The following is a 15621-nucleotide window of genomic DNA, read 5'->3' as shown; positions in this document are numbered from 1 at the left end:
TGTGTTGGCGCCTCAGTCCCAGCTCGTAATATTTAGCAGGGGAGATGGGGGGGAAGCACAGAGAGGTCTCACCAGCTCCAGGCACGAGGAAGGGACGTGATCAGTGGTCCTCTGGGGAGCCCAAGGAGGGAATCTGCCAGCACAGTGGGAGAGCAACTGGATCATGAGAGCACTCACAGCCCTTTAAAAATGGCAGAAGGCAAAGGGCACTTGACTTGCTTGTATACGCTAGGAAGCAAAAAAGGTCTTTTCCACACCTGGCGGTAATGATTCAAGGCTCCATAGCTGTGAGCTGTAAGAACTTATGTCGCAAATCGTCATTTTGATGGGATTTGTAGCTTATTCAGTAGCAATTTATCAACAGTTAGAGATTGCATCAAACCCCCCACAATACTTTTGCTTCCCTAAACGGACACGCACCCTTCAGCCGCAGCTGGAGAGCACAGCGCCAGCACCGTGCCCTAAGCAGCCGTGCTGCTGACAAGGGGATGCACGTTTTTGGAAGCAGCTTTTAATCACCTGATAGCAAAACAGAGTTAGTGTTGTATAAACAGTACAAAGTTTGCTGCAGGATTGAGCTTTAATCTCTGGTGGTTGCTTATTGACCCCTGAAAACCCAGCAGCCGCTCAGTGACAAGCAGAAAAGCCCTCCTCTGCGTGCTGTTGGCTCAAGGGAAAGGTCTCGCCCCCAAACAGGTAAGTCTGAGCTGAGATCTGAACTGGGAGGTGGTGAGGACTGGGGTGGGTTATTTAAAATTCCCATTTATTCTGCCATGAGAGGACTTGGGTTTATCTTTTTGTGCTTGCTGGCTTTGGCCTTTCTAATGGCTGGAAAAGCAGAAGTCGTGATACGTGGGTTACGGTATATCGTGATGTGTGATAGATCAAGACTTGTGCTACCGGCACTTGGTGGCTGAGGCATATGGAGAGGACTCGGGGTACTGGTATCACCTGGTGCCTGTCAGAGGAGCCAGACCTGATGAAATCAGTCACATTTCTTCTTCACCTCCCACTGAGTCCCTCGTCTTGGGCCCTTTCCTAGCAGAGAATGACGAGTCTTAATTTTCAAGTCTATGCAGAGGCACCTCTGTCAGTGAGACACGTCCCTGTCTGCAGTGCGACAGGTTGGCTCCGTGTACGTAACCCGGGTGTTTATCTGTGCCAGGGGCACACGTCAGGCCCACGGGGCTGGTTTTGGTGAAGCTTGCAACCCTTGCTAATCTGCGGTCCTGAACACTAGGATATTTACTTCTTCCCGTGCATTTTTAGAAAAATTAGACCAAACCACAGCTATTTTAAAACTTAATGCTTTCATATGCTTTGCAAAATGCCTGTTTTAATCAGTGCTGCAGAAGTAATTGCAGCAAATTATTTAGCAAATTGATTTTGTCTGTGTTTTGTACGTGTTTCCTCGCACAGGGGCACGGCTTGCTAAAACATCAATTTGCAGAGCTTTTGGTGCTGGCTAGTTCAAAAGCAGGAAAGGGCAGGCATTTGGTAGGCAGTATTTATGTCAGCTTGATTAGACATCTTGGTCGCACAGCGTCACTTCTCTTCCCTGAAAAACCGAGGGTAGTTCTTAGAATCACGTTTCATGTTGTGGAATTTTCTTTTTGCCAGTGTTTTCTCATCGTTTGTCCAAATTCTCTGTGCTCCTTTTTTAGTATGTATTGGTGCTCCAGCACGACCTGCAAACCCCAGAAGATAGCTGTTAGAAAAGAGGAATGAGGATCTGTAGAAAATACTGTGTTTTTCCCCAGCACTGGCCTTGACAGTGACTTGCACTCAGAGTCTGGACATATTTTTTTGATGCGTTCATGCTGGAGCAGGTTAGATGTAGATTCTGTATTAACTTGCTTCCAGATTCCACAAGCTCGAACCTAGTCACTGCGCCCCGTAACTAATTGCTCAGCAAACCATGTTCTGGGACAACCTTTGAGGAAAACAAATAAGCCAGCAAGTTTTAAGGTGGAATTTATGACAGAATTGCACAATTGGTGTGTCTTAAAATAGCAGAGGACCTAAAATGTCCTCTTCGGGCTTCTGTTTAAGGCAGGAGGAAGCGAGGCGCAGAGGTGCAAGCTTCTTCCTGCTCTTACGGCTGCATCTGCACATTTTTCTCATATGAGGGCAGAGGCTGAATAGCAAGATAGACTGAGAAAACCTCTCGGCAACTCCTCTAGAAGACAGATGGGTCCCAGGTTTGCATTAAATGACATTAGAGGCCCTGGAAGACAGAACGACAGTTCAGGGATCTAATTTCTACTCCATGTTATTTTTTTCCCCAGGGTTCCCAGAGCCTCTCTTGGCAATGGCTATGGTGTGTCTGTCAGACTTTGAAGCTTACGCTAAAAAGTATTTACCCAAGATAGCTTGGGATTTTTTTGCAGCTGGAGCAGATGATTGTAGCACCCGAGATGAAAATATCCTGGCATATAAAAGGTAATGTGAGGAGGAAAGGAGGGGTGTTGTACTGGAAGCTTTTAAATTATGGTTTTTGCCAAGTGTTTGGACTTCACAAGCAAAGGTAGCTAACGCTGCCTTTTCAAGCCAAGATACCTAACACTTGCCCTTTCAAGGTGGTCCCCAAGCAAAATGCGCTTGAATTTTACATACCTGAATGACATATGCTTTATTCTCTGATATATATCCTGAATATGACAGATTGTATGAGGTGTAAGGGATGCTCAGGGTACAAGGGTATGGTATGGTGTGGTACAACAGAAAAGGGGATGAGTAACTAGAATAGAATGAGATGCAGTGAGGAGCATTTGGTGGACAGCAGGATGCCTGTGTGTAAGTAGGGTGGGATCCGAGGAACTCGCTGCCGAGAGTGGGGGCAGACAGTGTGCGCTGAGGGCAGATGTATGAAGGGTGGGGTGGAAGGCAGCGACCTGGGACTGGGCTGCAAGCAGAAGGAATCTGTGGGATGGACACAGGGACAACAAAAGCAGAATGGGAAAAAGTGGGAAATGCAGAAATTATATACTATGGCCAGTAAGCAGGAGTACGGGGTTAATGAAAAGTGGAAGTGGCTGAACTGACCTCTAAAAGCAAACAGAAAGCCCAGAAATCGTTTCCTATATGCTGTTTTCTTTACTGGCTCAGATCCCTGCATTGCAATAGGTAAATGAAGTCCTGGTTTCCATGAAACCTTAGAAAAGCCACCGAACAGTTACTGTCCCGAAGGGTATTTACTTGCCTTACAGAATCCATTTCCGGCCCCGTATGCTGCGGGACGTATCCCTGATGGACATCAGGACCACGCTCCTGGGGACTGAAATCAGCTTTCCTGTAGGAATCGCCCCTACCGGCTTCCACCAGCTAGCATGGCCTGACGGAGAGAAAAGCACAGCCAGAGGTAGTCTGCTGCTTTGCTGCCACGTAGCCAGAAGGGCTTTGCGGAAAAGCCTCAGGAAGCTCTTGGGATGACCTGAAGTGTGACTGAGCAAAATCTTCAGGCTTGAAGGGGAAAACTCCTTTCCCACTTTCTGACACTCCTGCCTGTGGATGACCCATTGGGCCTGGTCATTGCGTCATTTCTCCAGCTATCACTATTAAGTGATGTATTTTATATATATATATATATATATATATATATATATATATATATATATATATGTATAAAATAACACTATTAAGACCCTGTGAAGGCTGCTGCAAACTAAGACAGAGGCAGTGGACACGTGTCTGGCACCACGAATACACAACGTTCTCAGTCCTGGGGGCTGTAGATAGGACATACAGGTGGTGGATGGGACTCAGCCTGTAAATTCCTTGCTACTGGTTCAGAACAGTGTCTCCCTCAGAGAAAAGGATAACATATCCTCCCAAATCCTGTGCTGGGTTTGGAGAACTGACTGACTCAATTCAAAAGTTGGAGTCTTTTTTCCTGTCTGTGCTTCTGTGTACACTGAGCACATTCAGCAGTGCATTCCTGCAAGGACAGTCATAAAGATAATATCCATTTAAAATCCATTTAAAATAAATATCCTTTAAAAAAATTGCTGTAAAATGAAAGCACCACTTGGCAAATTCCCTCTCCCTTTCCTGCTTTCTCACCACGATCCAACAACAGTACACGGTAAACACAGCCATTTTTAATCCCAGGGGCGCACGTGCCAATTGGTACGGTGCTGTGCTTGGTTCAATACATGTAATGCAGGAGCTCAGGTGGTCTCTGTAAACAGGACGTAATTTTGTACCCAGTGTCTGGCAGGACGGTTCAAATGACTCTGCACCTGATGATTTTCCAATTCCTCTGGCAGCGGCCAAAGCAATGAACACCTGCTACATTGCCAGCACGTACTCCACCTGCACGCTGGAGGAGATCTCTGCCGCTGCTCCTGGTGGCCTCCACTGGTTCCAGCTCTACATCCACCGTGACAGGGCAGTTGCCCAGCGGCTGGTCCAACGGGCGGAGGCCTCGGGCTTCCAGGGCCTCGTCCTCACCGCAGATCTGCCCTACACGGGCAAAAGACGCGACGATGTCCGCAATGGTTTCCGCCTTCCTCCACACATGAAATTAAAGAACTTGGAAGGAGCTTTTGAGGTTTGTAAAATGAGCCCGTCCTTTCATTCCCTGCCCTGGCGTGCACCACATGAGACAAAACCCACTGGGTAACTGCTGCCTTGGCATCTGCTGTACCCGGGGCGTATCTTCTCTCCCTCTGGTTTTGCAGCGTCCTGGCTTGACCTCCTGCCAGCCTGGGTTCTGGCTTCAAAATCCCAGTCCAGCTGCCTCAAAGACACTGGTTCCATTCCCATTGTAATTGTTCTCTTCCAGGGACACGTGCTTTCCAGAGCTGATGAACGTATCCATTAGCCAGTTTAATCAATCATTTCTAGGACAAGGAAAGACTTCAAGGGGCCGGCATATTGTTGCAGCTCAGATGAGGTTTCTTCCTGTCCTACGCTGCAGGGAGATGACCACTCTGAGTACGGCCTGCCACCCAACAGCCTGGACCCTTCGGTCACCTGGGACGATATCTACTGGCTGCGGAGCCTGACCCGCCTGCCCATCATCATCAAAGGCATCTTGACGAGAGAAGACGCCGAGCTGGCAGTGAGGCATGGCGTTAAGGCAATTGTTGTGTCCAACCATGGTGGAAGGCAGCTGGATGGAGTACCTGCCACTGTAAGTGAGAAAACAGACGCCCCGCGAGCATTTATTGTGCCTGTGCCGAGCCGGGTGTTGCTGTGCTTGTTGTTGTGTACGTGCTTCTGGTGGACTCGTCGCGTGGCTGTGGCGGTGTGCACATGCACTGCAGCTTTGAACTGGTGAGCTGCGTGCCTTGGCATGGGCTACCCACCGGAGTATTTTCTTAGCTTCTGGGGAGGGTTCTGTGTAAGCAGCATTGAACCCACATTACTGCAGAGGAACTACTGGCCTAAGACAGTGAAAGTTTTCTGCCTACGCCTTCATTAGCTGATGCAGTGCACACGTAGGCTTTGCGCACTGCAGCAAAAATAAATTGAAACTCTGGAACCAAAAATGTACAAACGAGAGCAGAATGTGTTCTCCTTGTTCACATCTGCCAGGACATGCACAAACAATGCAGCTCGATTTAGTGAGAGGTCCGCTTGCGTCTTTGCAGGCTCAAGTCTAAATGGGAATTTATTGACTTTCATGAGCCAGAAAAAGGATAACTTATCTGGAGAAAAAATCCCCTGTTTTTAATCTGTACAAAGAAATTCTGGATTGTTTGGACATATGTGAGTTTCACTGGTTTAATTTGGCTCCTGTCAGTTTTTCCACTGGTTCTGATTTTACAGTGCTGTATTGCACAGTGTCTTAGGGGCTTTCTTTTCTCTGTTTTCCTCAAAACTAAAAATAGGTACCAGGGACTTATATGCCAAGGCTGACAATAATGAATAAAAAAAAATATTAATCTAAATGCTAATGCTAAGGACGTAATAATGGAAATGGCATCCATATTAAAATGCTCTTCTACCTTAAAAGTTTCTTTACGCACACAGACAAAGCAGCAGGTACTTCGTTCAGCTCTGCTTCTTCTTCCTAGCCTGAAACTTTTCAGTCTGAAATTCTGAAAAAAAGATTATGACCGGTTGGAAAAAATCTACTTAGTAATCTTACTTACAGCTGCTTTACTTCCAAAAGATAAAAAGAAGGCAAAAGAGTGTAAGAGACTGCAGAAAAGAGACCTTTGGGTCTGCTGTGAAGGGTCTAGTGCCATGTCCTGCCCCGGGGGCTGGAGCCAGTGTCTCGCGGTGCTGCCCTGCACCACCAGCCTGGCTCCGCGCTGCGCCCGCAGGAAGGACTCAGGGAACTGGGAGAATGAGCCCAGAGTAAATGGTACCTTGACTGTAGTACATAGCAAATGAAATCCTGCACAGATGCTTCAGGGGGGTCACGGGGGCTTTTGACAGGTGGCCACCAGGATTAGGCTGGTACGTAAGTTCAGGCAATTTGGACAGTAGCAGGGGGAAGTTTGACGTCAGCCTTTTTTACAAACATTTCTCTCATTCACCACTGTCTTGAAAGTAAGATATAAACAACAGGTATTTCCACTGAAATTTATTTTCCAAATCTTTCGGAAACCGAGTGAAAATGTTACGTTTATCAGAAGTGCTAGCAAAGAATATCACTATAAGCAAAGCACTGAAAAATGGAATTAACTCTGGCAAACAGGCAGGGAGCCGCGCTCTGGTCTGCAGTTTTTGGTGCTGAGCTAGACGTGATGCGCTGTCACTTTTCACTTTGAGATGCTGTTAAAGCGTTGCATCCCTGTCTGTCTCTTTGGAGTGTCTCTTGGAATCGAAAGCTGACCTAAAGCTGAGATCAGCTTCTCCTTTGCAGATTGATGCTCTGGTTGAGGTTGTGGAGGCAGTACAAGGCAGAGCTGAAGTTTATTTAGACGGCGGGATACGGAAAGGAAGTGACGTGTTAAAAGCGCTGGCACTGGGGGCAAAATGCGTCTTTATTGGCAGACCGGCTCTGTGGGGTCTGGCTTACAAGGTGAGTAACAAGCTTTGAGTTTGCATGTGGACTTCTCATACTCTCCAACACTCTGTTGTTGTTACTTAAAAGTCAATAGAGGCAGTTTTTACCAGTGAAGATTCTTAGCCATTTTTTTTTTGTTCGTTGGTTTTGCTGAATTTTAAGTTGGAAACGCCCCAAATGGAATCAAAACTAGGTATTTTCTGATTTAAAAATACCACTGAATTTTATGATTTCGAATATTATTTTGAAGCTGATAACATGGTTTTGTGGGACCTGATTTCTTGGTGTTGCTGTTTGGTGCTAAAATACTGTAGGACTTGGGACCATCAGAGCTTTTGAAAATTGGCAGCGGGCTCATTTGCCGCAGAGTCTGATAATTTTATTTGCTGTTAGCTTACTGGGAAATAATATGTGGGTTTGATACAGCAGTTTCCTAGTGGTGTTATGAATTCTTCAGAAATACATGTAGGACTCCATCCCACCGATGTCTGAAATGTTTTGGACAAGACTGAGCCGAACCATGTCCCGCGGGTGCCGGAGCGTGCCACTGCTCTCTGTCCCACCTTCGCTGCTTCCCAACTGCCAGCCTATTCCTATGGTCCAGAGTCATGAATCAGGCCTCTGATGCAGAAGTTTATGTATTTAAAATCAAAATGTAATTATACCAGTTGTTTGCTTTGCTAAATTTTTGCTTTTTAGGCTCTGGACTGGCACTTTCAAACTTTTCTCTGGAAGAAAAAAGTACTTTATGGTTTTTTTTGGACAAATTGCAGTGAGAAATTTCTAAGGCTTTTTGAAATTACATCCCAGCTCTTTTTAGAGTATGGTCTTCTTTGGGGAGAGATGTCAAATGGACTTCTACATTCCCATTCTGAGCACTCCATACATTAGTGAGTGCTTCCACATACCTATATACCACCTCTCCAACACATAAATAAAACGAAACCGCAGCAGACGTAAATATTTTCAGTAGCAAGTAAATGTCTGTGAAAGCACTATCATTCTGTGTTGATAATATAAATAATCTAACAGAGAAGTTTTGAGTACTGTACCAGTTTTGGGATATTTCTAATTTGCATAATTAGAATTAAACAAACCACTGTGGCGATACTGCTTGGTATGTATGTGGGTGCAGGGGCAGATGGCTACACCAGTATTTTCAAGTGTGCGAAGGGATTCTTAGGACTTCTGGCAGGGTTACTAAGGGAAAAAAGCTGTCCTGGAACGGAACCATGAGCAGTTGGACAGGTCAGTGTTCATAATGACCATGTCGATGTGACTGGAGGTTTGACTGGCTGCGCTGGCCACCCCACCAGGTGTTTCTCTTGGATTCTGCCCCCACCCCCCTTTATGCGGAAAGATACAGGTCCAGCACGAGACTGAAACTGGATAGGGAAATATTTAGGGTCTAGAAACATTTCCTGCCTTTTAAATGGGACTCTCGCCCAGTGCTGTGATTGCTGGGGGTTCTGGCAGCTAGACTTTCAGTGAGAAATCACCTGAACCTTCTGAGAACCTGGAAGAGCTGGCGGCACTGTTTCTGCCGCCAGTAAGCAGGACAAAGCGCCTAACGTGAGAGGGGGCTCACTGTGAGTGCCTGCATTTTTTCTTTGATGTAAATAGAAAGGAGATGGGATTTTCTGAGTTCATCTGTGCTTTGCTGTTATATTCCACAGAATATTCCTAAAGATGTATCTCAGTGGCATTACCCTAGAGCAGAGGAATAGAATAGAACAGAAAAGTACAGAATAGGGTAGGATAGAATAGAATAGAACAAAACAGAACAATAGAAGAATAGAACAGAACAGACTAGACTAGGGCATGAAGAAGCACTGACACTGTCTGCACCCAAAGCTTTCTTTATTGTGAGAAATAAAAATAAAATTTAAGGGAAAAAAGAAAAAAAATCTTTCAATATTTTACAGTAAGATCAAAATCATATGTACATTTGATTGGTTTTTGAGTTTCTTGGTGTAACTTGCTTGGAGGAAAACAGAGTGTACTATTTTTAAAGATTCGGCCTGGTATCTGAGTAAACTGAAGTTTTTAAAGCTGTACCATATATAAAACTCTTACTACTTCATAAAATACTGTCAGCATTACAAGGCTTGACATTTTAAAACAAGCCCATTGGTTAACTGAAAGCTAAGAAAAAAGCCAGCTAGAAAATGTCAGAAGTGAAAAACAGCTTTGTTTTCTTTCCCTGTTCAGATGTATCACAAAAGGAAAAGCATCTGAACTAATCTGTGATGAGCTGAGCACATCCATCACATCATTTTAATCATTCATCTGTATGAGAGACTGGAATTGGCACGGACGTAAGGGACTGTCCCAGCTCTCACAGTGCAAGCATCCTGCAGCGTTGCTCCGTGCCAGTGCTCCTTTTTCCCTGACTGCTTTCTTTGTTGGAGCAGGGTGAAGAAGGTCTTCAAGATGTTTTGAGAATTTTGCAGGATGAGTTTCGTTTATCGATGGCCTTAGCTGGTAAGCGTTTTGCAGGTTGGTTGTAATTGGTGATACCGAGCTTTCTGCATGCAAGCCAGCTGAAATCAGAAGTCTGATGGATGGGTCACAAAAAGGCAATCCACGCAAGCTGTGCTGGTCCTCATTGCTGTATTTCAGGTGATTCTTTACATCCTGTGAAACCACTTGGCACTTCAGGCCCTATAGCAATGAAGCCTGCAAGGAGGGAGTAGGTTAAAGCAGCTTTCTGATGCAATTCAAGAGACACAAAACTGCTGAGCAGAACTTGGAATTTCTGTTCCACTGGGAATTGCAACATATGTTCTTCAGTATTTAATTTAACGTTTACCAGGGTGAAACGCAATCAATTTTTTTGTTGCGTGAAACGTTTAGGAAAAATGGATGCAGAATTTTTTTCTGGCTATTAGAGAATACAGTCTGTTGGTGCAGGTTCAATTCTCTGCATCCCGCATGCCTTTAAAAACCTCCGTGTCTCCTCCAAGCTTTTCCTGTTGCTCCTCATCTGCACCTCTCCCCTGGGCTCCCTCCTGTAGCTGCTGTGTTTGCCCCTCGCTGACCAGCAGTTTGCACAGCGCTGTGCAAAGTCCGGTTTCACAGGCGAACAATACAACATGTGGATCCAGTGCCCAAGTATTCAGACATCAGCAAAGGGTCTTATACCACTTCAAATCATGGTTTAAAGATTTTCATGCTCCATGAAACCATGAACTCAAGTAGTTCACGAGTAGCAATGCTGACTAGGAGAGTGGAACTGAAATCCCGTTGGGCATTTCTTAATAGGTTTTTTGGGTTACTTTTTCAACTAGTAAAGATTACTACAAGTTTTTTTTTTTTTCTTTTTTTTTTTTTTTCTAGGAGGCTGTCACACTTCTTTACATGCAAAAGGGCACTGAACTTGGCAAGAGTTGTAGGTTGGGACCTTTCTGGCAGAGCTGTGAAATTCCACCCAGATTTGCCTGAATGATAACAGCAATACAAATCTCTACCTCTACTCGACACACAGCAATCCCTGTGTCTTTTCTGTCTGCCTTTCGCTTCTGGCTGGATCAGATGGTGCCCTGCTCAGCTTCTTATCAGGATCCTTTGTATTTTCATGTTTCTAACTCTTGTTGTGCGTGCAGCCCGGTGCCTAACCTCAAGGCTGAAGGTGCCATTGAGGAGCAGGGCTGTTGAAGCACCAACCCATCCCCGCATGGCTCATACCAGAGTAGACCGTGATTCAGAGAGGGCTTCCAAGTTTTATCCACAGACCTTTCCCTTCCACCAACACATTTCATTTCTCTATTTTTTCCAGGCTGTGCCAGCATCTCAGAGATTGGCCGACACCTAGTTCAGTTCGCAAAGCTGTGAGCAGCCCCCTGCGATGCCCACCGAACAAAGGCAGCTCGCTCGGAGGTCCCAGCCAGACCCAAGAGAGAAAAAGGAGGGGCAGATGTTGAATGTGCAATATGTGTCTGATAAGGCCTTCAGGGAACTTCTGAGGAGATTAGGAAGGGCTCCGTTTTAGCAAAAGATGTTCTCTGCTTTTATTGAGACCAATGAGTTCTTTAAGACTTTGGGTAATTGTTACTTGCTTAAATACATTTACTTTAAACTGGTGTTCTGTGGCATTACTTGTGCTGGGCCTTACTCCGAAGCTCTGTTACACTGGGGAGTCAGACATGGCAAACTACATCCCTTGCTTCTCCCACTTGGTTGCTCTGCCAAGTCTGAGTGCAACTCAATCTACGCATCTTTCCTGCTGCAGGGCAGCAAGTGTGGTGCTGGTACCCTGCACGGCTTGGGCTTCCCTGGATGTAGTCGTAGCAGATACAGAAACAAGATGCAGCAGCTCACAAGCACCCAGCTACCCTTCGGAGGTGGGGGCAGTTCTTGCCCACTGCTTCTAAATGCAGAGCGATGAAATCACTAGCAACCAAAGCAACACCCTGCGTTCCTTGCTGAGAGTGCCTCCCTCTTCACTACACGGTTAATGTGCAAGGCAAACTCACCCGAGCAGCCGTCAGGACTATGTGTTCTCTGAGCACGTCACAGGTTTGTGGCACTGCGTAAATAACTCACTGGGTGCCCCGGTCTCTGCCAGGGCTGAGCCCTGTCAGCGCAGGCTGGTGGAGTGGGCAGGAGCTGCCAGCACCACGTGGCCTTTGCTCTTGGAAGATGGTGCAGAGGCAGTGGTGTGCCTGCTGTCAGCGCAGAGCAGCAGAAACTTGTGCTCTCTACAGTGACAGAACCATGTGCTTATCCCTTCCCTGTCCAAGTGTCTTCCAAAGACATGGGTCTTGCATCCCCATGAGGAAGAACACCTGTGGCTATGCTACCCACCTGCTGTCACCTGCTGGTGATGGCTCCTTCACAAGAACTAGGAGCTCACACGCTCTTTTTCCTTCCCTCCTTCCCTCCTTCCATTCCTTCCCTCTAGCCCTCTTTCACCTGGATGATTCCATCTCTGTAGCACTCCTTAGAGCACACTCTTCAGCTACACCACCTAGTCGTCCTCCTCCTTCATTCCATATGCTTGCATCATCTCACTGTCCCTCCCCAGTGCCCCTTCCTTACTATCTCTCTTCAGGACAATTTCAGTCCTCACCGAGGCTACGCACAGGCCCTTGGTGGGAATGCCGGCGCTGCTGTCCGGCTGCCCGGGCGCCGCGCAGGAGCCTGGCTGAGCTGGGGCGGCTGCTGGGGAGCAGGGACACGGCACAGGGTCTGCAGCCAGCGTGTGAGGCTCTTGTTGTGTTATTTGGAGCTGACATCCCTTGGGGTCTGTCTGTGTCAGGCTGCAGCACAAGTATTTACTCTGAACTGTTGTCCCTAGGAGGAGTTTAATAACACTTGGGTTTTTAATCTTTATATAGTGCTGCCCAAGTAAAGGTGTAAACAGAATTTTTCTTTTTAAAATGGCTAAAACTGTGGCTAAAATGGCTAAAGCCCTGTGTGCACATTTGGTCTTTGTTATAAATGTGGTGTGTAAATCAGTGGGGAACTGGGCCAGAGTAACTAGAAATAAGCTGAATCGCCATAAAGAGTTTAACTGATTTAACTACTCGTGCTTAATCAGGTCTTTTAAATGAGGCTAGGCAAACTGGAACTGTACATACATGAAAACTGCAAATGTGCCTCATCTTTAAAAGTGCAACATGATCTTAAAGTTATCTGGTAAGGCACCTGACCTTGTCTTCCTGTAAATAATTTTTAAGGCCAGACCCACTGGTGCAGCTGCTGCTGTTGTGGTGCTCTATGGCTGCGCAAAATGACTGAGAGACGTGGGCAGCAAGGGGATGCCACATGTTGCTTTGTGCCAAAGAAGTACCAGCCTGCTGGGCACCTCCTCTGCTCAGGGCACCTCCCATCTTCCCATGCACATGAAGCCCCTTTCTTGGCAGAAGGCAACCTGAGCGGTGGTCTCCTGCAAACCGCCCTGGGTTCCAGGCGTGGGCATCCCCAGTTGGGACCGACCTCAGCTCCCCGTGGAGCTCTTGGTAAAAGCACCAAAAATAAGGGGTGGGGAAGAGTGATGCTCTGTCAGCTAGTGGTCGAGGTTGTCCTGTGTGTGACGGTGAAGGTGGGGATGCAAGGTCATTACTTTATCCAGTAGTTACTTGGAGGAAGATGCCACAGGAGCCACTGGTGCACAGGTCCACATGGTTACCTAACCCTGGAGTGCTGTGTGGCCAAGTTTCAACAAGAAAGTGCCAGCTCTCCTCCCGTGAAACTGCCTGTGAGCTTCTCCGGTCGAGGGTCTCTCCTGGCAGAGAAGAGGAGCTGCTTTTTCTGCAGAGAAGATGGCACGTCTGCTCCCCCAGTTCCCTCTGAGAACTTTGCCCACTGGTTCCTGGTGCACAAGGGAAAGCAGCAGCACCTCCTTTTGCATGTATCTTAGAAGAACCAGATGAGGCTCATTAGGTCCTAAACTTGCTAGAAGAGTGTCTTCCAGCTTATGCAGACGTCAGTGGCTGAGGAGGCCTGCTGGCAGACCTGAGGCATCTGGCTGAGCTCTGGGGAGGAGCAGGATTTCCAGCAGGCTTCATCTCGGTGACTTGCGTCTAAGCACCTGGGGGTTTTTTTAGATCTCTTTCTGGATGATCTAGAAGACCTAAACATGGGCATGCGAAGTGTGAGAGTAAGCAGGTGCCTGACTTTAGTTGCTGTCTTCTGGAACTGATGCTGTGAAATGGGAAAGCGGTGAAAGGCTGGGACAACTGCATTTAAGCTCTATTTCCACGAAAACGAGCTCCTCTGTCTCCGTGGCAGATGGCCATCAAGGCCTTCGCTCCTTACTCTAACTTCCATTCACTGAAAGAAATCCCTTTCGTCTGGAGAAATCCAGGTACTGGAAAAATCACCCATTTCTCACCTGCATTTCCCTTAGCTACCTTTCACTCGCAGCCAGACTCCGTCAATGCTCCGTGGCGTGGCTGGTCTGCTCGCGCTGCTCCTTGCAGCAGTCTGCACTGCGTGGGCAGAGGCTCTGCTCAGCGCCCCTCTGCTGAGGCAGAAACCCCTCTCATCTCAGGCTGCAGAATCTCGGCTTTCATTTAAAACCAACAGAACAAGATGCTGGAAAGGATATGGCTGTTACAATTGTGAAGGAAATCTTTTCCAAGGAGGAAAGCCACCTTAAGAAACTCAGAGAGATCTGCTGGAGCTGAAACAACTGTGATGGCAACTGTCTGCACTGCTGAGCTGGGTTGTGGTGGCTTCAGTTACACCATTGCTGAGAACCATAGGACTGAAATCTGTTTCGAAGAAAAAGCAATGCCACATCCTGAAAATCAGCCCAGTGGTTTATTTCGTGATCACCTTTTCTGTTTTTACTGAAGCTGGGGGTGGAGGGTGGGAGGGCAGGTGGAGCTGAAGGACTTGTGAACCCTACTAAAGGTAGCCAGACAAATAGCAGCCTTTGATCGAGCTGTTCCATAGGTTTGTTGTATTGAAATAGCATAAACGTTTTAAACCAAAAATGTTTGCAGAGGCCACTAATGTGCAACGCTTGTGATCTGGATGTCTGGTGGAGTACATCTGGAGCCAGATTTTGAGAGGCATGGAGCATTTGTGAGTGAAATGAAGATCAGCAGGGGTCCAGGACTGCAACATCTGGAATGAGCAGCGTCACAGAGCTGAAGTATCTTGTTCTCCAGTCCTGTCTCTAGCTTTTGGCTCTTTGCAGCCAGACAATTTTTCTATCTGATTTTTCAAACTATACAATGACAGAGAACGTCCTCTTAGCTCCTTCCTCTCTTTCAGATCAACAGGTATTCCAAAACAGAGGCAATGTCCGTGCACTTGGATAGTCCTGCATGCCCCCAGGAGTAAGAGGAAGGGAAGAGTCGCGGGTCAGGTTTGTGCAAGGCTCATGCCACAGGGATCAGTACCAAAGGGGAACCGCTACAGAATTGGGCATGTGCATCCTGGGGAGAGGGTAGCAAGTGGTAAGGCCGCTCCTCAGCTGCGGTTTCACAGGCAAGGCCCTGCCTGTGGCACAGTACCACCTGTGGGGCACAGGGCCAGCTCCCAGCCGGACAGACCCCCCTGCCTTGCAGCTGCCCTGGTGCCCACTTCCCTGGCATGCACGGGAGGACCATGCTACCAAGAAGCAACCTTCTGCATAAGCCCTACTTTAAATTAGAGTTAAGGAGGCAGGAGAGGCGCCAGCACTGTTAGCTCACTCTGTTTAGACCTGAGTCTCTTGCAGAGATAACAGTGTCTGCAGTGATTTTTCAGAGACCTTCACATGGAGCCCTTTCCCTCTGTTCCAGTAACAATAAACCTTGCCAGCAGACTGACAACTCAGCAGATAAGACTCAGGAATTACACCACGTCGCACATTTTGATGGACTTCAAGGATGGGCAACAAGAGACTGATTTAGGAAAAAGGTTTCTGGAGTCTGCTCTGTTGCCCAGACTTGGTGAGAACTGAAGCAGGGAAAAGCAAAGGCATTCTCATTATTTTAACTGGACCTTTTGCTGTCTAAACATAGATTGTGACCAAAATCATCACCAAAAACCCACAAAAATATCTACGTGCTTCTCATGTGAAAAAATTAAGGTGTTCCTTGGCATCATAATGCCTGTATAAGCTCAAAACGCCTAGATGCTGGCAGCTCTGGGAAAGAGCTTCTTTGAGATGTAGATTTACTCAAGGAAAGCTTCTGTCTTCAAGAGCAGGAGGCACT

The 15621-nt window shown here is 47.0% G+C and overlaps 1 protein-coding gene across 3 annotated transcripts; it reads left to right on the top strand.

Annotated features, from left to right (window-relative positions):
• Positions 1-589: 589 nt before the first annotated feature.
• Positions 590-11046, top strand: HAO2 (hydroxyacid oxidase 2). Of its 3 annotated transcripts, XM_040596251.1 has the most exons (8): positions 590-696; positions 2289-2442; positions 3210-3361; positions 4269-4552; positions 4922-5137; positions 6821-6979; positions 9379-9448; positions 10743-11046. In XM_040596251.1, the coding sequence occupies exons 2-8, from the start codon at positions 2312-2314 to the stop codon at positions 10796-10798; spliced, it is 1068 nt and encodes a 355-aa protein (XP_040452185.1). In that variant the 5' UTR covers positions 590-696; positions 2289-2311; the 3' UTR covers positions 10799-11046. The 3 variants fall into 3 exon arrangements, with proteins under 3 accessions (XP_040452185.1, XP_040452186.1, XP_040452187.1); XM_040596252.1 differs by lacking the exon at positions 9379-9448; XM_040596253.1 differs by lacking the exons at positions 9379-9448; positions 10743-11046 and adding an exon at positions 9176-9350.
• Positions 11047-15621: the final 4575 nt, after the last annotated feature.

The sequence above is a fragment of the Falco naumanni genome, chromosome 5, assembly GCF_017639655.2.
Source record: "Falco naumanni isolate bFalNau1 chromosome 5, bFalNau1.pat, whole genome shotgun sequence".
Taxonomy (NCBI): domain Eukaryota; kingdom Metazoa; phylum Chordata; class Aves; order Falconiformes; family Falconidae; genus Falco; species Falco naumanni.
This window is presented reverse-complemented; position numbering and strand designations above follow the sequence as displayed.